This window comes from Fringilla coelebs (assembly GCF_963513975.1).
Source record: "Fringilla coelebs genome assembly, chromosome: 5".
Taxonomy (NCBI): Eukaryota; Metazoa; Chordata; class Aves; order Passeriformes; family Fringillidae; genus Fringilla; species Fringilla coelebs.
In genome coordinates, this window is record NC_140033.1 from 1638952 (window position 1) to 1661082 (window position 22131).

Consider the following 22131-nt stretch of genomic DNA (forward strand, 5'->3'; position numbering starts at 1 on the left):
CACATTTCTGCTTTGTCATTAAAGTGGGAAAAGGCTGGGAAAGGAATTCCCTGTTATCCCATGAGCATAAACCTCAGCCACCAGGAGGAAACACTAAAAACCCACTAAAAACCCCAAAAAATCCATTTAAAAACCCCCAAATCCCCCAGTTAATTAATGCAGGTAACAATTAGAGCCTGAAGTATTCTGTGGGTCTGGGTCTGTTTGAAAATCAGATTTTTTTCCTCGTTTCTGCTTTGCCATTAAAGTGGGAAAAAGGCAGGTAAAGCAATTCCCTGATATCCCATGAGGATAAACCTCAGCCCCCAGGGTGAAACACTAAAAACCCACTAAAAAACCCCAAAATCTCCCTACTAAAACCTCTCAAAATCCCCCACTTAATGCAGGTAACAATTTAAGCCTGAAGGATTCAGTGGGTCTGGGTCTGTTCAAAAATCAGATTTTTCTCCTCATTTCTGCTTTGCCATTAAAGTGGGAAAAAGGCAGGGAAAGGAATTCCCTTAGATCCCATGAGGATAAACCTCAGCCACCAGGAGGAAACACTAAAAACCCACTAAAAACCCCAAAAATCCCTAAAAAACCCAAAAAAATCCATTTAAAAACCCCCAAATCCCCCAGTTAATTAATGCAGGTAACAATTAGAGCCTGAAGTATTCAGTGGATCTGGGTCTGTTCAAAAATCAGATTTTCCTCCTCATTTCTGCTTTGCCATTGAAGTGGGAAAAAGGCAGGGAAAGGAATTCCCTTAGATACCATGAGGATAAATCTGAGCAGCCAGGAGGAAACACTAAAAACCCACTTAAAAAACCCCAAAAATCCGTAAACCCCCCCCCAAAAATCTGCTAGCTAATTAATGCAGGTAACAATTAGAGCCTGAAGGATTCAGTGGGTCTGGGTCTGTTCAAAAATCAGATTTTTTTCCTCTTTTCTGCTTTGCCATTAAAGTGGGAAAAAGGCAGGAAAAGGAATTCCCTTAGATCCCATGAGGATAAACCTCAGCCAGCAGAGTGAAACACTAAAAACCCACTAAAAAAACCCCAAAATCTGTAAAAAATTCCCCAAAATCCCTAAAAAAATCCCCCAAAAATTCCTAAAAAAACCTCCAAATCCCCCAGTTAATTAATGCAGGTACCAATTAGAGCCAGAAGTATTCAGTGGGTCTGGTTCTGTTTGAAAATCAGATTTTTCTCCTATTTCTGTGAATTTCTCCCAGGGGGCTGGGCTGGAAACCAGTAAAAATTCAGTGTCAGCATCCAAGGGTGGCACTTTTTTTCCCCCCAAAAAAGAGAGCAGCCATTCCACAGAGGCTCTGTGGAATCCCCTGATTTTTTTTGGGATAAAACAAAACACCCCCAGCTCCAAAGGCCACCAGCTAGAGGGTTGGAGGGGCCAATTTCCTTTGATTTCCTGCAATTTTTCCACATTTCAGCCCTTTTTAATGTTTGCATTCCGACTGCCAGAGGATCTTGCACCAAATCCATTTTTAATGAGCAGAATGTTTGAAATTTCCAAGCAGAAAATTGCTCAAATCTCCCCTGAATAATTAAAAATACGACTTTGCTTTGTGGTTGCAATTTGCTGCTCTGTTAAGATTGTCTATTTTTTTAAAGAAAATTTATTTTTATTTTCTCCCTCATTCATGGAAGTTGTAGGGAATAAATTACACAATTGTAAAAATGCTCCTCAAAAAACCCCAAAAAACCAAAACAATAAAAAATACCCTCACAGAATGTTTGGAAAATTCCAATTTGTCATTTCTAAAATATGGGTTTAAATAAAAGGGGGGGAAAAAAGGAAATTTTTACAGCAGCAGAAGAGATTTTTCCCTTAAAATAGAAAATGAATGGAAAAATGAGTGCCACAAATAAATGGGGAGTCAAGGGATGCAGAGCAGGATTGCTGGGGTTTATTTCTTTTTTTTGTTGTTGTTGTATTTTTTGTTTGTTTGGGGTTTTTTTTGAGATTTTTTAAGGGTTTTTGGAGGATTTTTTGGGTTTTTTTGTTGGTTTTTGTTTGGGTTTTAGGGGGGTTTGGGTTTTGGGGTCTATTTTGTTTTGGTTTGTGGAATTTTTTTGTTTTGGTTGTGGTTTTGGGTTTTTTGGGGGTTTTTTGGATTTTTTTTGGGTTCTGGGATTTTACTTTATTTTGGTCTGTGGGGTTTTTTTGCTTTTTATTTTTTTATGATTTTTTTTCTTTGGTTGTTTTTTCCTGTTTTGGTTTCTGGTTTTTATGTTTGTTTTAGATTTTGTTTCTTTCTTTTCTGTTTTGGTTTGTGTTTTCATTTGCTTGTTTTGGTTTTGCTTCTTTTCTCTTTTGGCTTGAGATTTTCATTTCTTTGTTTTGCTTTCATTTGTTTGTTTTCTGTTTTGGTTTGTGGGTTTCATTTGTTTGGTTTTGTTTATTTTGTAGGTTTCCTTTGTTTATTTTATTTGTCGTTTATTTTCAGTTTTGTGATTGGCATTTGTTTGTTTGTTTTCATTTGTTTCTTTTGTGTTTTGGTTTGCAAATTTCATTTGTTTGGCGTTTTTTAATTTCTTTATTTTATCTTTAGGTTTGTGATTTTTGTCTGTTTTGTTTCCTGGTTTGTGATTTTCTTTTGTTTGTTTTTTGTTTTGGTTCGTAATTTTTATTTGCTTCTTTTAGTTTGTTTGTTTTGGTTTGGTTTGTGATTTTCACTTGTTTATTGTTCTCATTTCTTTATTTTATCTTTTGGTTTGCGATTTTTGTTTGTTTTCTTTTCCATTTGTTTGTTCTGTGTTTTGGTTTGTAATTCTCATTAGTTTGTTTTTATTTCAGTTTGTGGTTTCATTTGTTTGTTTTTGTTTATTTGTTGATTTCATGTGTTTATTTTGTTTTAGTTTGTTTTCTGTTTTGATTTGTGATTTTCATTTGTTTGTTTTGTGTTTTGGTTTGTAATTTTTATTTGCTTTTTTTAGTTTGTTTTCTGTTTTGCTTGTGATTTTCATTTGTTTGTTGTTTTCATTTATTTTCTCTTTTGTTTTGTGATTTTTGTTTTGTTTTCATTTGTTTGTTTTGTGTTTTGGTTCATAATTCCCATTAATTTGTTTTAGTTTGTGGGTTTCATTTGTTTGTTTAGTTTTTGTTTGGTTTTTTCTGTTTTGGTTTGTGAGTTTCATTTGTTTATTTTTGTTTATTTTATAGGTTTCATTTGTTTATTTTGTTTTATTTTCTGTTTTGATTTGTGATTTTAATTTGTTTTTGTTTTCATTTGTTTGTTTTGTGTTTTGGTTTGTGAATTTCATTTGTTTGTTTTGTTTTCATTTCTTTATTTTATCTTTTGGTTTGTGATTTTCATTTGTTTGTTTTCTGTTTTGGTTTGTAATTTTCATTTGCTTCTTTTCTTCTTTTAGTTTGTTTGTTCTCTGTTTTGATCTGTGATTTTCATTTGTTTTTTTTTTTTGTTTCATTTTCTGTTCACCTCCCAAACCAACATGACAATTTTAATTCCTCTCATTGATAATTCCTCTCATTGATTTCAGCCAGCCAAGCCTCGACAAGACACAAAACCACAGCACAAAATTCTGTTTTTTCCCCTTCTTTACAAAAAAACCCCACAAACCAAACGAGCAGCAATCCCAACCTTGACCCTTTGGTGGTTTTTTAAAGCTTGAGGAGTAGAACTTACCCAAATCTGAAGAAACGTTTGAATTCTCTGCAGATTTTGAGGGACAGTTGCCTCCTGCCCCCGGCCACGGGGCCCAGCAACACCAGCATGGGGTAGGGCTCGTCAAAAGTGGGCAGAGTGCTGCAAGAAAGGAAAACCAGAGGCCAGAAATCACCCAAAAAATCCAATTTCAGCAGCTTTTCAGAAAGTTTGCAGAGGTTTTATCGCCCCTTCCACTCAGCTCGCCTTGTTTACAGCAGAGACAAAACCTGAGGGGCTCTAAATGTAAAAATAGCAGCAAAATCTGCATGAAAGTCTCTTTTTCTAAAGGAATAATGTCATTTTTATTCTGATTTGCAGCCTTTTCTAAAGGGCTGGGATTTGCTGGGGTTTTTTTTTCCAAAGGTGGGAATATTTTCATGAGCAGGATAACTGGAATAAACCTGGAATAAACTGAATAAACAGATCAGATTGTGCTCTGAATGGGCTGCCAGGTACCAAAAATCCTCCTGTCCTGGCCCAACAGACTGGAGATTAAATTAAATTTCTGCTCCCCTGTGTAACTGTTGTCACTCCGAGCAACATTTTCAGATGTCACCTGCATCTCCAGGAGGGGAAAATACCCATAATATTCACTGGTGTGCTACCACACAATTACAGATAAAAACACAGGTCGAGACAGTGAAGAAAACAACAGGAAATCCAATGTTTTGTGCCTGCAGGACAGGCAAGAATAAAAACTTTTTGATTCATTTTTGGGTTTGATTTGCAATAACAAAGATATCACTGACCCAGAATTAATTATAACCTGATGGAGAGAGAGAGAGAGATGCAAATGAACTCCCCCAGTCTGGCTCCAAAAAGAATTTTTGGGTGGAAAGGGCAATAATCATTAGGAAGATTTCATTAATGACTCTGGGGTGATTTCCAGCTGAGCACGAGCCAACATTGCTGGAGGCAGCATCAACAATTTTTGGGGCTGGGTTGAGGTTTCTGTGTTTGTGTGCACGATTCCTCTGGCAGAAGGCAGAATTCCTTCTTTCCATCAATCCAAAATCCACCAAGCAAATATTTAAACACAGCCCTGGAAAAAAAAATCTGTGCCTTCAGGTTTGTTTTTTTTTAAAGAAGAAAAACAAGCCAATTTTCTGGGTTTATTTTAAGAAATCTCCATCCTTGCAAAAATAAATAAATCTTTGGGGTTTTGTTCTTGAAAGAATTCTCAGAGCTGTTGTCACTACTGGGAAGGCTCCTGTTGGTTGTGGGTGATCCCAGAAAACAGAGCCACAATAAAAATACAAATTTCTTAGTTTCTAAATCCTGGATTTTCCATCAGGTTACTCAGTAATGAATTAATTCAGCACTAAAACGGGGTGTGGGGCAGAAATGTTGATCTTAGTGCCCGCTGCAGCCAAAATAAATGAATAAATAACTGAATAAATAAATAAATAAATAAATAAATAAATAAATAAATAAATAGTAGAACCAAAATAATAATAATAGTAATAGTAGTAATAGTAGTAATAGGAATAATAATAAATAATATTTATGGTGTATTCTACCAGATCATGTGCAAGAATTTTCCAAGAATTCCTCAAATATCTTAACCCAGCTGCAGAGCAGAAAAAAAATCAGTTTTTCAGAGGAGAAATGAGACTGGAGGAAGTCACCTGGCAATGGTGAGACTGGAAAAAGAGCATCCACCTGCCTCTGCCTCCCATGCTTTTCATGGAATCATCTCCTCCTTCCAGCAAAATGCTGAAAATTCCCCTTATGGACACGAAATGTGCCCCAAAACCCCCAAATAAAATCATTCTATCCCAGGAGGACGCCAGCAGTGGGGAGAGAAGGTGTTGGCAGAAGGGGATGGAGAAATTTTCCAGCTCTGCTGCCTCCAGGGATTTTCCTTTAGGGCAAGGGGAGGAATTTTGCATCTCTCCTTTGTGGTGCAAACGCCCCTCTGCTCCAACAGATTGAGGAGAGGGAGTGGAGCTGGGGACAACCTGGCTGAGGCACTGCAAATCCTCCAAAGTGGGACCTGAGTGAAGAGAAAAACCTCAGGTATTAAATAAGGGCATCCACCTGCCTCTGCCTCTCATGCTTCTCATGGAATCATCTCCTCCTTGCAGGAAAACACTGGAATTTCCCCTTATGGGCATGAAATGTGCCCCAAATAAAATAATTTTATCCCAGGAGGATGCTGGCCAGCAGTGGGGAGAGAGGGTGTTGGCAGAAGGGGATGTAGAACTTCTCCAGCTCTCTGCTGCCTCCAAGGATTTTCCCTTTTGGAAAGGGAGGAATTTTGCATCTCTCCTTTGTGGTCAATCTGCTCCAACAGACTGAGGAGAGGGAGTGGAGCTGTGGATAACCTGCCTGAGCCACTGCAAATCCTCCAGAGTGGGACCTGAGTGAAGAGAAAAACCTCAGGTATTAAATAAGGGCATCCACCTGCCTCTCCCTTCCATGCTTTTCATGGAATCACCTCCTCCTTGCAGGAAAACACTGGAATTTCCCCTTATGGGCATGAAATGTGCCCCAAATAAAATCATTTTATCCCAGGAGGATGCTGGCCAGCAGTGGGGAGAGAAGGTGCTGGCAGAAGGGGAAGGAGAACTTTTCCAGCTCTCTGCTGCCTGCAGGGATTTTCCCTTTGGGCAAGGGGAGGAATTTTGCATCTCTCCTTTGTGGTGCAAATGCCAACAGATCCAGGAGAGGGAGTGGAGCTGTGGACAATCGAACCAAATCAGCTTTGCCTCGTCTCCAGGCTGCTGACAGGATCCTGCAGGAGCTCCCCTCGGGAAAAACGTCCCCTGGAATGTGACAAAACTCTGCCACACCTGAGTGGCACCGTCAGGAGCAGCTGGGAAGGGAACTCACCTGTTCAGGACTCCCTGGGGCTGCAGGGAGTTGTACAGAAGCTGGGTCCTGTGGTCCTCAGCAGCCACGACTTCGGGAGGAGGCGCCTCTCTATTGATTGCAGCCACCTGTGCCCGAAATTTGGGGGAAAAGGAAGGGCAGGAGTGATGGAAGTGTTGCCAGGTGAGAAAGTCTCGGCTGGTCACCGGGAGTAAGGAGGGCTTGGTGCTCCTGAGGGTCGGGATTGGGGCTGGGCTGGGCTGGGAGCAGAAATCTGGGGAGTTAAAGGATGGAGGAATAGATGGATGGATGGATGGATGGATGGATGGATGGATGGATGGATGGATGGATGGATGGATGGATGATGGATGGATGGAAGGAGGGATGGATGGATGGATGGATGGATGATGGATGGATGATGGATGGATGGATGGATGGATGGATGGATGGATGGATGGATGGATGGAGGGATGGATGGATGGATGGATGGATGGATGGAGGGATGGATGGATGGATGGATGGATGATGGATGGATGGATGGAAGGAGGGATGGAGGGATGGATGGATGGATGATGGATGAAAGGATGGCAGCCAGGCACAGCTCACCATTTTTAATGTAGTCAATCTTTCCCTGAAGAGAGCAGGATGTCACGTAGGATGCAAACGCTGGTTTTAATTATCCAGTGATTTGCATCCTCTCAGTGCTGGTGGAAGGGGCCAAACTCAAACCCCTGGGGACTGAAGCCACTCAGTTTTTACAGGATGGGCGTTAACAAAGTGAGCAAACTCCTGACAAGGCCTGCCTGTCCTTGCTGGGAGGGAGAGCCCTCACACCCCAGGAATTCCCTCCATCCATCCTGCTGACCACTAACCAGTTCTGTATTTTGGGGTTATTAATGCCACACACTCACAAATCAAGGTTAAAGAGGCAATTCCAATGGGACACCAGACATAAAATTTCCACAGTGAGACCAATCAGCCTTTGGAATAATCAAGAGGAGGTTGGAACAAGCTGGGATGGTGGGAAGTGTCCCTGCCCAGGGCAGGGGTGGGACTGGATGGGCTTTGAGGTCCCTTCCAACCCAAACCATCCTGGATTCCGTGCTGGATTCCATGGGAATTTCCCCAGGGAAATAATTACTGGATTCAGCAATGCTGGTCACTTTTGGGATCTGGCTGGGCCATTTTGTACTGCCTGTGCTTTTCCCAAGCAAGGCTGGGCCAGACAATCCATGCCAGGATGATTCACTTCCAGCCTGGAATGCCATGGCTGGAAACATTCAGAACTCAGAACTCCACGTGCCCATATTCAGGGAGAAAGCAGGAGGAGGGAAAAATTTTAAAAATTAAATAAATTAAATAAAATTTAGTAATTAAAATTAAAAACCAATTAATTTTAGCTCCAATTTGGGCCTTTGGTCTGAATTAGAGGCTGGGAGCGCAGTGAGTGCATCCTGGTGCACCTCAGGGTATCCTGAAGGAAGGATTATTATTAATATTATTAATTAATATTGCAAGGCTATTCCACAGTGAGAACAAAACTCAGTGACTGATGAGTTGGACAAGCAGGAATTCCACTTCCAAACTCCCCTCCTGATCTAACCCACGTTCCTGCACATCCACTTTGTGTCAGTGAGACACAGATCTGCTCCTCCAAATTCAGTTTGCCAAGAGAATTCTTGGGGCTAGAGGAGGCACCCTGAAATAACATGAGGAAAGGATTTTGTGGAGCAATTTTTATCACTCACAATGAAATGTTGGTCTAAACCAGACACCCAGATTTACTTTTACAGGCCATAGAAAGGGAAACATTTCATTAATATATCCAAAATGATATTGAGAGGAAAACAGGCTGGCACATAAGACAAAGGATGAGATCAGCATTTTGGGGAGTTGGGGTAAATTACACTCTGATATCAGCATCGGGGTGCTCAGGGTGGAGAGAGCCTGGTACTGAACACAACCCCAAAATTGACACAGATAAAGTTGGGAGTGATGGATTTCCTGCAGGGATCATTTATTTCCCTGAACTACAGAAATTCCAGCAGGGCTTGGGCACACTGGGAAGGCTCCTGTTGGTTGTGGGTGATCCCAGAAAACAGAGCCACAATAAAAATACAAATCCTGGATTTTTCCATCAGGTTACTCAGTAATGAATTAATTCAGCACCAAAATGGGGCCTGGGGCACAAAGGTTGATCTCAGTGCCTGCTGTATATATATATATATATATAAAATAACCATTAATATAATATAATGTCATATAATATAATATAATGTCATATAATATAATATAATGTAATATAATGTAATGTAATATAATGTAATGTAATATAATGTAATGTAATATAATGTAATGTAATATAATGTAATATAATATAATGTAATATAATATAATATAATTATATATTATAAATTTTATATATATTATAGTATATTATTTATTTTATATTATATTATATTACATTACATTATATTATATTATATATAATAATATATAATATATTATGGATATTATTAATCTATTCTATTCTATATTGTTATAATCATAATAATAGGTTTATTTTTATTTTTATTTTTATTTTTATTAATAATAATAATAATAATGATAATAATAATAATAACAACAATCATCATCATCATCCACAGATATTTAGAGTGCATTCCACCAAATCATGTGCAAGAATTTTCCAAGAATTCTTCAATTAGCACAGCACAAAAATTCCATTTTTCAGAGGAGAAACCAGACTGGGAGGAGTCACCTGGGCAGGGTGAGACTGGACAAAGAGCATCCACCTGCCTCTTCCTTCCTTGCTTTTTCAGGAATCATCTCCTCCTTCCAGTAAAACACTGAAATTTCCCTTTATGAGCACAAAACGTGCCCCAAACAGCAGCTGCAGCCCCCAAATCCCAGTTCAGACACCACAGCAGGGAAAGGTTTCCAGCCCTGCAGGATTTCTGTCCAGCAGGATTCTGGGGGAGGAGTTTGCCACAACTGCAAGCCTGGATTTTGTGTTGTTTCTTTGGGAAACTTCCAGAATGAAACGGTGTTTGCTTACCTTTTCTTCCACTGTGACCTTTTTGAGATCCAGGTCTGTGACTTGGAGCAACATGAAAATCGCTGAGAGCCAATAACCTCCTTTTTCCTGAGGGAAAAAGTTTCCATTTTGTCAAAAAAACCCCCCAAACTTCATTTCATCCAACCAATATAGAATTCCAATCAGCTAAAATTAAATTTGCCTTAATACATTGCAAAATAAAAGGTTTTTTACCCTGAAGGGTGTCAAGGCACTGCCCAAACTGAGCCCTCACTGCTGCAGCAAGAGCTGAGTTGTTCAAAAGTTTGGAACCAAAACATTCAAAAGGCCAAGATGGGAATTTACAAACAGAAAGGGATTTGATCAGACTTTGCTGAGGAGGAGGAAAAGCCTCTCAGATTATGGAAAAATCAGGAACAGTCTATTTCAGGTCCTTTTTCCTTGTTATTTTGTCATGTGCCATGACACCCAGCCTCATAAAGGCCAATAAAAACCTGGCAATTACAAGAAAAAATTAATAACTCTCGATATTTTTCTTCTTTCTGGCATTGGGAATGAGTATAAAATTCACACCAAATGTAGGAATCACAAGGGATGGGATAGAATTGTCTTTGATCACTCAGGACAAACGACCTGCCCCCTTCCAGAGACAGAAATTGAGGCTGAAAGGATTCAAACCATCAGGTTTAGGTTCTCATTTTTGGTTCTTTCTTACCTGTATGGGGTTTTTTAGGAGATTTAGAACCCTGAGAAGAGGCAGATCCTCAATCCATTTCAGCTCACTCAGCTCAGCCACCTGAGCAGGGACAGAAACAGAGCAGAAATCAGAATCCAGGAGAAAATGAAGGATTTCAATGCCTGCTCTTCAAATCTGGGCATAAAAAATAAAAAGTAATTCTAAATCACAAAAAGGAGATGATTTGGCTCTTGGCTGGAGCAGCAGGATAATCCACACAGCAATTCCCCAGCACCTGCATTTTCCCAGCTCCTTCAAATGTCAAGCCCTAACCACTTTTGGCTTTTTATGAGCTGATGTGCTCGAGTGAGGCAATTCTGCAGTTAAATTCGTGCTCTGGCTGGGGAGTTTTACCAAAAAAAACCCCAAAAAACCTTCTAAGAGTTTCTTTTCACTGAAGTTCAAGTTCATCCTACAGGTGAACTTGGTTAAAAAAGTCCTTGGCTAAAAAAGTCCTTGGTTAAAAAAGTCCTTGGCTAAAAAAGTCGTTGATTAAAAAAGTCCTTGGTTAAAAAATTCCTTGGCTAAAAAAGTCCTTGGCCAAAAAAAGGACCAGGATTTTTGTGCTTTGGTGTGTCCAGAGGGATAAATCAGGGAATCCAGAGGCTCCAGCCAATCTGGGGTCTCAGCTGTGCACAGAGGACAGCTGGGCACTCGTTAATGGGCGTTAATTAATGGGGTTCATCAAGGTTTGTGTGGCCCAAACCGACCTGGTTTTCTGCTGAGAGCTGGAATCAGGGAATCAGAGTGGAATGGGGTGGGCTGGGTTGGGAGGATCCTCAAACCTTCAAACCCCCCAGTGCCACGGGCAGAGCATCTCCCACTGTCCCAGGGGGCTCCAGCCCGGCCAGGAATTCCATCCCCAAATCCAATCTCTGTCTCTCCCATTCCCTTTTCTCCTCCCTGTGCTTCTCCATGTTAAATGCCTCCCTCCATCTCTTTCATATAAATCCCAAAAGCCCTAAAAGAACCTAAAAGCCTCCAGATTCTCCCTAATTCGCACTCAATCCTTTTAAAGGGCCTAAAAACACAAACCTGGACCCCAGCCTGCTCCAAACTCACTTTGAGATGGGAATAACCCTGCCCAGGACAGTTTTGGTGAAGTTAAATGTGATTGGAGTGGATTTCTTCAATGAATCCCAGAATTCCAGCCATCAATAGTTGGAAATCACGGAATGTTTACAAGGGACACATTTGCAGCTGAACCTGTTGTGCCCATTTTTTAAAAAAAAAAACAAACCAAGAATTTAAGCTCATTCTGAGTGGTTGTGAGCTGAAATAACTCCCTGTGTTAATTAATTAAAACTCCCCTTTAAATTATTCTTCAGTAGGCAGCATTAAAAAAAAAAAAAAAAAAAAATTTCAAAAAACTCTTTGAACAGTTTCAATGACATCATTCAAAGAGGCAAGTTTTGATGAGGTAGAATTAAGAGTTTTTTATGTGCTGTAAAAGAACAGTGGTAAATAAATGAGGCGCTGGAAGTGGTGTCATTAATGTTAATAACGAGCACACCATTAGAGAGTTTCCTGTCTGCTGCAATTGAGGCACCTTTAAATGTCAGCCTGAACACAGGCAGAAAAAAATGCACAGTGATTTGAATTAAATCCTCTTGCAAGGAGGGAAAAATGACAGAAAATGTCCCACTGCTGCTTTCTATTTTTGTTTTCTTAGATTATCTTTTTTTCACATGCCTCTGACGTCAAAGTGATTCATGAATTGATTTTTTTTTTCCAGTTAAGGATACTGGAAGATCAATATCAAAATTATTGTGGATATTTGGCTTGGCATTCAAAATTCAAAAGGGACGGTGCCATTGTTGTTTCCAGTACAGAAAATTGTGCTGCATGACAAAATCGACTTTTTAACAGAGTTCTTGCAGTTCTGCTTGGCAGGGAGTTTTCAGCTGAGAGCTCAGAAGGATCTGTGGTGATAAAATTGGGCTGGGAGGGGTTAACAACCCCCCCTGAGGCCTGGCAGCAGCAGAGCTGTGGTGTGAGTAAAGATCTTCTGGAATAATCGAGGTGGAAAGAGCTGCAAACTCATCCCTGCCTGAGGCACCCAGGGGAGCCACTGCAAATCCTCCAGAGTGGGACCTGAGTGAAGAGAAAAACCTCAGGTATTAAATAAGAGCATCCATCTTCCATGGATGCCCTTCCATGCCTCCCCCTTCCATGCTTCTCATGGAATCATCTCCTCCTTCCAGCAAAACGCTGGAATTTCCCTTTATGGACACAAAATGTGCCCCAAATAAAATCATTTTATCCCAGGAGGATGCCAGCAGTGGGGAGAGAGGGTGTTGGCAGAAGGGGATGGAGAGATTTTCCAGCTCTCTGCTGCCTCCAAGGATTTTCCCTTTGGGCAAGGGGAGGAATTTTGCATCTCTCCTTTGTGGTCAATCTGCTCCAACAGACTGAGGACAGGGAGTGGAGCTGGGGACAACCTGCCTGAGCCACTGCAAATCCTCCAGAGTGGGACCTGAGTGAAGAGAAAACCTCAGGTATTAAAAAAGAGCATCCATCTTCCATGGATGCCCTTCCATGCCTCTGCCTCCCATGCATCTCATGGAATCATCTCCTCCTTCCAGCAAAAGACTGGAATTTCCCCTTATGGACACGAAATGTGCCCCAAATAAAATCAGTTTATCCCAGGAGGATGCTGGCCAGGAGTGGGGAGAGAGGGTGTTGGCAGAGGGGAAGGAGAACTTTTCCAGCTCTCTGCTGCCTGCAGGGATTTTCCCTTTGGGCAAGGAGAGGAATTTTGCATCTCTCTTTTGTGGTCAATCTGCTCCAATAGACTGAGGAGAGGGAGTGGAGCTGGGGACAACCTGCCTGAGCCACTGCAAATCCTCCAGAGTGGGACCTGAGTGAAGAGAAAACCACCTCAGGTACTAAATAAGGGCATCCACCTGCCTCTCCCCTCCCATGCTTTTCATGGAATCATCTCCTCCTTCCAGCAAAACGTTGGAATTTCCCCTTATGGACACGAAATGTGCCCCAAAACCCCCAAATAAAATAATTTTATCCCAGGAGGACGCCAGCAGTGAGGAGTGAAGGTATTGGCAGAAGGGGAAGGAGAAATTTTCCAGCTCTGCTGCCTGCAGGGATTTTCCCTTTGGGCAAGGGGAGGAATTTTGCATCTCTCCTTTGTGGTCAATCTGCTCCAACAGACTGAGGAGAGGGAGTGGAGCCATAGCCAACCTGCCTGAGCCACTGCAAATCCTCCACAGTGGGACCTGAGTGAAGAGAAAATCACCTCAGGTACTAAATAAGGGCATCCACCTGCCTCTGCCTTCCATGCTTCTCATGGAATCATCTCCTCCTTCCAGCAAAATGCTGCAATTTCCCCTTATGGACACGAAATGTGCCCCAAATAAAATCAGTTTATCCCAGGAGGATGCTGGCCAGCAGTGGGGAGAGAAAGTGTTGGCAGAAAGGGGAAGGAGAACTTTTCCAGCTCTCTGCTGCCTGCAGGGATTTTCTCTTTGGGCAAGGAGAGGAATTTTGCATCTCTCCTTTGTGGTCAATCTGCTCCAACAGACTGAGGAGAGGGAGTGGAGCCATAGCCAACCTGCCTGAGCCACTGCAAATCCTCCAAATTAGGACCTGAGTGAAGAGAAAACCACCTCAGGTATTAAATAAGGGCATCCACCTACTTCTCCCTTCCATGCTTGTCATGGAATCATCTCCTCCTTCCAGGAAAACACTGGAATTTCCCCTTATGGACACGAAATGTGCCCCAAAACCCCCAGATAAAATCATTTTATCCCAACCTGCCTGAGGCACTGCAAATCCTCAGTGTGTGAGAGCACCAAAGTGAAGAAAAAGCCACCTCAGATATCAAATAAGGGCTGAGAGGACACCAGGAACCAACAAAAAGAAAATATCTCAGCTTTCCTAACATTCATTCCTTGCAGTGCTGGAGGATTTTTGGAGCCCTTCAAGGAATTGTTGTTAAAAAATGAAATTATTCTGTGCTGTTAGGAGGAGCTGAGCTCAGTCTGGTACCTGGTTGTCCTCCAGGTTGATCTCCTCCAGCAGGTTGTGATCCTCCAAGCCTTCCAGGCTGTTTATGAGATTGTTGGACAGATCCACACTCTGCAGATTTTTCAAGCTCTTCAGCCCAGTCACTGTCTCAATCTGGTTAAAGCTCTAGGGGAAAAAAAAATGAAAGCAGAGAAACTGCAGATAAACCTCTATGGAAAACAACGCTCCTGAGGGAAAAAATGAGTTATTTGTTGGATTTGAGGAACCTTTCTTGTGGGGAATTCTGTCAAAAATGGGCCTTTATGCACAAGCAACCTGCACATGCTGATGTGTTAATTTCTGCTGGTAAACCTCTATGGAAAACAACATTCCTGAGGGAAAAAAGGAGTTATTTATTGGATTTGAGGATTCTTTGTTGTGGAGAATCCTGTCACAAATAGACCTTTATGCATTAGCCTCATGCACATCCTGATGTGTTATATTTCTGCATATACACCTCTATGGAAAACAACATTCCCGAGGGAAAAAAAGGAGTTATTTGTTGGATTTGAGGACTCTTTGTTGTGGAGGATCCTGTCAAAAATAGGCTTTTATGCATTAGCCTCATGCACATCCTGATGTGCCACATTTCTCCTCATGGTAAAAAGGAATCACCTCTCTCCTGATTAGCTAATCTCCAACTCACCTTGAAGAGACAACAGCAATGAAAAGAGCTCTAACATTTTTTAAAGGCTGATATTGGCCCAAGAACGCTCTTGTCACCATCCAGCTCAAAATTTAGAACACAGAGATGCATGGGAAATGATGGAATATATATACATAAATACATTGAATTTCCCTCTGTAATCACGGCTCTATTTACACTTGTGATTACAGAATAAATAATGGAAAAATTAGGGTAGGATAGAGAGGAGACAGGGTGAGGGCTGGGAATGCTCCCCTGGAGGAGGAAAGGCTGCAGGGAGAGCTTCCAGCACATTCCAGGGGCTCCAGGAGAGCTGCAGAGGGACTGGGGACAAGGCCTGCAGGGACAGCACCCAGGGAATGGCTCCCACTGCCAGAGGGCAGCCATGGATGGGATCTTGGCAATGAGGAATTCCTGGCTGGGCTGGGATTGCCAGAGCAGCTGGGGCTGCCCCTGCATCCCTGCAGTGTCCCAGGCCAGGCTGGGATGGTGGGATTGGAACGGGATGGGATTGAAGGTCCCTTCCCACCCAAACCATCCTGGGATCAAGGAGCTCAGAATCCATCCCCAGGGATTTTTATGGAAGGTGGGGATGGAAAAGGGAAGGGAGACCCTTCCTGGAGTGCTGAGATTGCCAGTGAAGCCCCCAGATCCCAAAATTCCTTCCTAGAGAAGAGTCAGGGTGGGGATGGATCCAATGCCAGGCTGGGAGAGCTGGGAATGGAGGGAATTCCCTGGGAAAGGGAGATTGGGGTGGAATTTTGGGAATGAGGAATTCCTGGCCGGGCTGGGATTGCCAGAGCAGCTGGGGCTGCCCCTGCATCCCTGCAGTGTCCCAGGCCAGGCTGGACACTGGGACAGTGGGAGGTGGCCCTGCCATGGCAGGGGTGGCACTGGGTGACCTTGATGTCCCCTCCAACCCAAACCATTCCACGATTCCCTGATAAGACACCAAAACCTCTCTGGAATACATAAACCCATATTAATGCACATCAAGCGAAGGCTCCATTAGCTGCCAGTAACAGCACGGAAATGTTTAAAAAATAATAATTTTTTAAAACCCCCCAATTTTCCTGTAAATTCTTCCAGACTTTCCCCACACAAAATTTTTGAGAACCAACCCTCAGGGTTTTTTCAAACAAGGCCCTGATTTCTCACTGGCCTCCAGATGGTTTCATTCCTCAGGGCCTCACAAACCAGACTTATTTCTGCACAGCCCCCAAGCAGGGATAACAATTCCATGCTCATCCCTGTCCCACACATTCCCAGATGGCCTCTCCACAGGATTCCTCCTCCATAACCCTGCAAATTTTATTTTTCCATCAGCCTCACCTTGTGCTGAAAGCTTGGAAGCCTCATCTCCTATTAATAAATATTTAGGAACTGTAGAAATAAATAAGCCAGCTGACTCTAATGCTAATCCAGTTGTCTGCCCTTGACATTTTTCCTGACTTTTAAATGTTTAATTAGGCTATTAATAGCACGGAGGCTTCGTCAGACCTCTGGTTAATCGGGTACAGCTCGGAGCTGGAATTGCAAAGTGCTGGGCCAGAGGTGCACAGAAAATTCTGGGAACAAAGGGGATTTGGGGATGGATCCTTTAAAAGCAGAAAATTCCCAAGGTTCCAGTTCATTAGAACTGTGCTTCTTATTTTTTTTTTCCCTTTGTAAACATGAGTGGAATAAAGGGGGTTTTGGTACAGCAAGGGAGAATTTACAGGTTTTGAAGTGTTCCTCCCAAACTTCAGAACTTTCTGCTCTTTTCAAACTTAAAAAAAATCAAAAGCTCAAGGGGAAATGGAAATGGTAGAGAAAGCTGAGGAGAAGAAGAAAGAAAGAAGAAAGAAGGAGGAGAAAGAAGAAGAAAAAAGAAGAAAAAAGAAAGAGAAAAAGAGAGAAGGAGAAAGAAAGAGACTGAAGGAGGAAGAAAGAGGAAGAAAGAGGAAGAAAGAGGAAGAAAGAGGAAGAAAGAGGAAGAAAGAGGAAGAAAGAGGAAGAAGAAAGAAGAGAGGAAAAAGGAGGGAAAAGGAGGAAAAAGGAGGAAAAAAGAAAAAGAAAAAGAAAAAGAAAAAGAAAAAGAAAAAGAAAAAGAAAAAGAAAAAGAAAAAGAAAAAGAAAAAAGGAGGAAGAAAGAAGGAGGAAGAAAAAGAAAGAAAAAGAAAGAAAAAGGAAAAACAAGAACTAAGAAAGAAGAAAGGAAAAAGGAAGAAAAAAGGAAGAAAAAAGGAAGAAAAGAGGAAGAAAAGAGGAAGAAAAGAGGAAGAAAAAGAGGAAGAAAAAGAGGAAGAAAAAGAGGAAGAAAAAGAGGAAAGAAAAAGAGGAAAGAAAAAGAGGAAAGAAAAAGAGGAAAGAAAAAGAGGAAAGAAAAAGAGGAAAGAAAAAGAATAATTGCTATAATAATGATAATAATAGCATTTTATTCTAATTAATTCTAATTTTTTAAAGAGAATGCTCAGCTAAAACCCATTTCCATCATTTCCACGTGGCTAATTAACAAAGACAAGCAGCGTTATCAGTGGTGATATCAGCACCTCAGAGCCCCAAATGAGGAACACGTCCACATTTAATAGGATTTAACTGTTAACAATCACATTTAATAAGATTTAACTGTTAACAATCCCATTTAATAAGATTTAACTGTTAACATTCACATTTAATAAGATTTAACTGTTAACATTCACATTTAATAAGATTTAACTGTTAACAATCTCCCAGGTTTGGACAGAGCAGATTCCCAAGGGAATTCCTGGTGGACTTTGAACAAACCAGGATTTCAGGGCACACAGTGGTGGAGGGACTCGCTGTGGCTCAAAATTGGAGGAAAAAAGTATCAAAGTATTTTCAAAGTACTTAGAAAAAAGATCCTCACACTCCTGGAGCTCCTTTCAGAACATTTCCAGGGGATTTGGCCAATCTGAGCTCATCTTCCCCACTCAAAACGAGACCAAATTCCAATTTATTGCTCCTGGAGGTGTCCTAGATCTGAAATATAATTTTATGAGCACTGTTTGAATCTATTGTCCAAAACTTGCTAAATGTGAACGCCTTCCCTGAGCACTGCAGCAGCCAAGGGCCGACCTGAGCTGGCATTTCCTACATCCATTTTTACAGAGTAGAAGGAAAACCTTTAAATTTTTTAAAAGGATTGGAAAAAGAATGTTTCTGTTCTTGAAAAGGGAATAATTCCCTTCAATTCAAATATTTATGTGGGTGCTTAAAACTCTCGTAGCCAATAGGAGCTCTGTGGAGGGTTTTTGGGATTTATTTTTGATGTGCCATTAAATATTTTTCACTTCTTATTACAAAGCAAATGCTGTCCAAAAGCAGCCTGTTGCTTCTGGAGGCGCTGGTTTGCATTAAAAACAGGTTTGGGTTGTGTTTCTGTGCAACAGGGGTATTACTGATTTTGAAAATGCGTAGTACTGAAGATATTTCTGGTAATTTGTCATGTGATTATCTTCATGTTTATTATATTTCTAAGAAATTATTAATATAAAAATATATAATAAATACAATAAATGTATTATATAGAATGTATATTCTACATAATTTCTATAATATATATGTTATAGTGTAATATATAATTTTTATTATTTATTTATTTATTATTCTATTTATTAAATATATCATATATAATATATATTATAGGTATTCTTTGACATTATATAATAGATAATATAAAATAATATATAATATCTACTATAATACCTAATATAATGTATTATACATGATGTAATATATGATATATAATATATGCTATATAAAATATAACATTATATTATATGATATTTTATGACACTATATGACATTATATTATAGGGCATTATATGGTATTATATGATATGGCATTTATATTATAACATATTATATTATAATATATTATATGATATTACATTTATATTATACTAGAATATATTATATGATATGACATTTATATATACTAGAATATATTATATGATATGACATTTATATTATAATATATTATAATATATGATATGGCATTTATATTATAACATATTATATTATAATATATGATATGACATTTATATATACTAGAATATATTATATGATATGACATTTGTATTATACTAGAATATATTATGTTATATGACATTTATATTACACTAGAATATATTATATGATAATATATGATATGACATTTATATTATACTAGAATATATTATGTTATACGGCATTTATATTATTCTAGAATATATTATATTATAATATACTATATGACATTTATATTATACTGGAATATATTCTATTATATGACATTTATATTATACTAGAATATATTATGTTATATGACATTTATACTCTATCTTATGACATTATATTATATTATATTATATTATATTATATTATATTATATTATATTATATTATATTATATTATATTATATTATATTATATTATATTATATTATATGACATTATATGACATTATATTATATGACATTATATTATATGACATTATATGACATGACATCATATGACATCCTATTATATTATATGACATTATATGATATTATATCATATTATATCATGTCATATGACGTTATAAAATATATTATATCTAATAATACATAATTAAAAATATGTACCATAAAATAATAAACAATGCAAAACAATCTATCTTTCTTATCCTCAGATTTATAACAGGCTATTTACTATTTACACCTGGGTGCGAGCCCGGCCGGGCGGTCGGGCCTTACCAGGTCCAGGACGCGGACGGGCAGGCGCTGCAGGCCCCGCACGGCCGTGAGGCGGTTGTGGGACAGCCCCAGCTGGGTCAGGCTGCGGCACCCCTCCAGGCCCTGGATCTCCTCGATCTCATTGACTGCGCACCGCTCTCAGGAAAAAAACCACATCAGAGCACAGAATCCAGCAGTAATTAACGATAAATTAACTAATTGGGTTTGTGAGGGGGGACTGGGTCAGGCTGCGGCACCCCTCCAGCCCGCGGATCTCCTCGATCTCATTGACTGCGCACCGCTCTCACGAAAAAAAACCACATCAGAGCACAGAATCTGAGCAGTAATTAGTGATAAATTAACTAATTGGGTTTGTGGAGGGGGGACTGGGTCAGGCTGTGACACTCCTCCAGCCCCTGGATCTCCTCGATCTCATTGACTGGGCACCGCTCTCAGGAAAAAACATTGTAAATCAATATAAATCAAACTCCAGCGTTGGCCAGGGAGAGAGAGAGTGATGCACCTGACTCCATGTTCAGAAAGCTGGAGTTATTATTTTATGATATATATTATATTAAAACTATACTAAAAGAACAGAAGGAAGGATTTTATCAGAAGTTTGGCTGAGAATAGAAAAAGAATGAATAACAAAGGTTTGGACTGACCGAGGCAGTCTGGACAGCTGGACTGTGATTGTAATATTATTATTAAAATATTATTAAAATATTATTATATTTTTATTATTATACTTATTATTGATTATAAACAACCCCATGAGCCCAATCCCAGCTCCACCTGTTGCATCCCACAGCAGCAGACAATCATTGTTCACATTTTGTTCCTGAGGCCTCTCAGCTTCTCAGGAGGAAAAATCCCAAGGAAAGGATTTTCCATAAAACATGTTGGTGACAAAAAAACATCAGCAGAACACAAAACCCGAGCAGTAATTAGGTGATAAATTAACAAATTGGGTTTGTGGGGTGGGGAGCTGGACAGGAAAGGATTAATCCTGAGGGGGTTGAAATCCCACTGCTCCTACAGGAATTATTCAGGTTTTTATTCAAGTTATAATTTTATGGGGCTATTCCAGTTTAAATTATACCTGTTGTTCCTGGCCATCTGTCCTGAGTGTATTTTAAATTAACACCACAGTTAAAAACAGCAGCACAAGTAATTAGGATTCCTCTCAGGGAACTTCAGCATTAACAGAACTCCTCCAATTCCCTAAACAAAGAACCTGTGACAACAAACCCAGCTCCAATTCCTGCCTGAAAGGGATGAAGTGACAGGAACCTGACCCTGGATCTGCCCAAAATCAGGTAAAACTCTGGTGACTGGAGTTAGGCACAAGTTTGAACAATAAAAATTAAAGTTTGAGCCACGAGCATCAATGTGAGGCGGCAAATTGCACAGCACTGAATAATAATAAATTCAATTTTAGCCTTTTCGTGCCTCATTTTAAAGCTTTGTCGCTTGTTTTGGGCCAGGTTGTGTGTTCTGTTTGGACAGTTCCTCCCTTTAGAAAGGTGTCCACAAAAAAAAAGAGGAAATGTGCTGAGCATGAGCATCATAATTCACTGAAAATGGAAAGGAAAGGGGAGCCGCTGTCACTGGGGAGGAATGCCAAGGTTTCTGCACCTGCAGGAGATTCCTGAGAGGATTTTTCCATCTGTGATTAAAAATCTGATTGTTCTCCTCCAGGGGAGGAGCCTCTGAGGCAGACTGGGGCCACCTCGCTGCTCTCAATCCTTCACTCCCAATCCTGCCCTATTTTCCTCTTTTTCAGGCGTTTCTCTTGTCTATATGAACACATTTTTATCCCCAGTTCACCAAATGAAGAAATCCAAGGCAGCACCAAACCCAATCTAAACCCACACATCGGCTCCACGAGACAAATCTTGGATTTTAGATATTTTTAAAAAATTTCTCCCCTTTTTCATTATGCTGGAGGGGTTTTTTCTGCATGATGGAAAATTAGGATTGCAAAAGGAGAGTGGTTTGGTGCCATTTTGTGAGAGGATTTGTGTCACCTGCACGCTTTGTGAAGTGGGAAGAACACAAAAAAATTATAATTTAAAAAAACCCCCTATTTTAATAAATAATATAATATTTTATTTAATAATATATATATTTATATAAAACATACTATATTTATTATATATATTTATTTTAGCTAGATTTGTTTTCAATATATATAATTTAAATTTTTATTTCATTTTAGATATCTAATATATAATATTACATATAATGTAATTATATATAATTACATGTATATAATTACATTATATATACATTACATTATAGTATACAATTCTATATATAATTACATTATATATAAAATATAACTATAGAATATATAATGATATAACATATAATGATATATGCTCTATATTATATATTATATTATTATATAATTATATATTATAAAAAATTTAGTATATTATATAATTATATTATAATTATATTATATCATATTATATCATATGATATTGTATATTATTATATTAATTATA

At 39.5% G+C, this 22131-nt stretch overlaps 1 protein-coding gene across 1 annotated transcript in view; it reads right to left on the reverse strand.

The window, feature by feature from the left end:
* The window catches only part of LRGUK (leucine rich repeats and guanylate kinase domain containing), a gene marked incomplete at both ends in the record, with an annotated part of 51349 nt that overhangs the window by 21016 nt on the left and 8202 nt on the right, over positions 1-22131 (reverse strand). Inside the window, 6 exons of the mRNA XM_084206485.1 lie at positions 3647-3766; positions 6503-6609; positions 9540-9626; positions 10234-10314; positions 14260-14403; positions 19640-19764. Of these exons, the coding sequence (XP_084062611.1) occupies positions 3647-3766; positions 6503-6609; positions 9540-9626; positions 10234-10314; positions 14260-14403; positions 19640-19764 (664 nt within the window). The remainder of the gene's footprint in view (positions 1-3646; positions 3767-6502; positions 6610-9539; positions 9627-10233; positions 10315-14259; positions 14404-19639; positions 19765-22131) is intronic.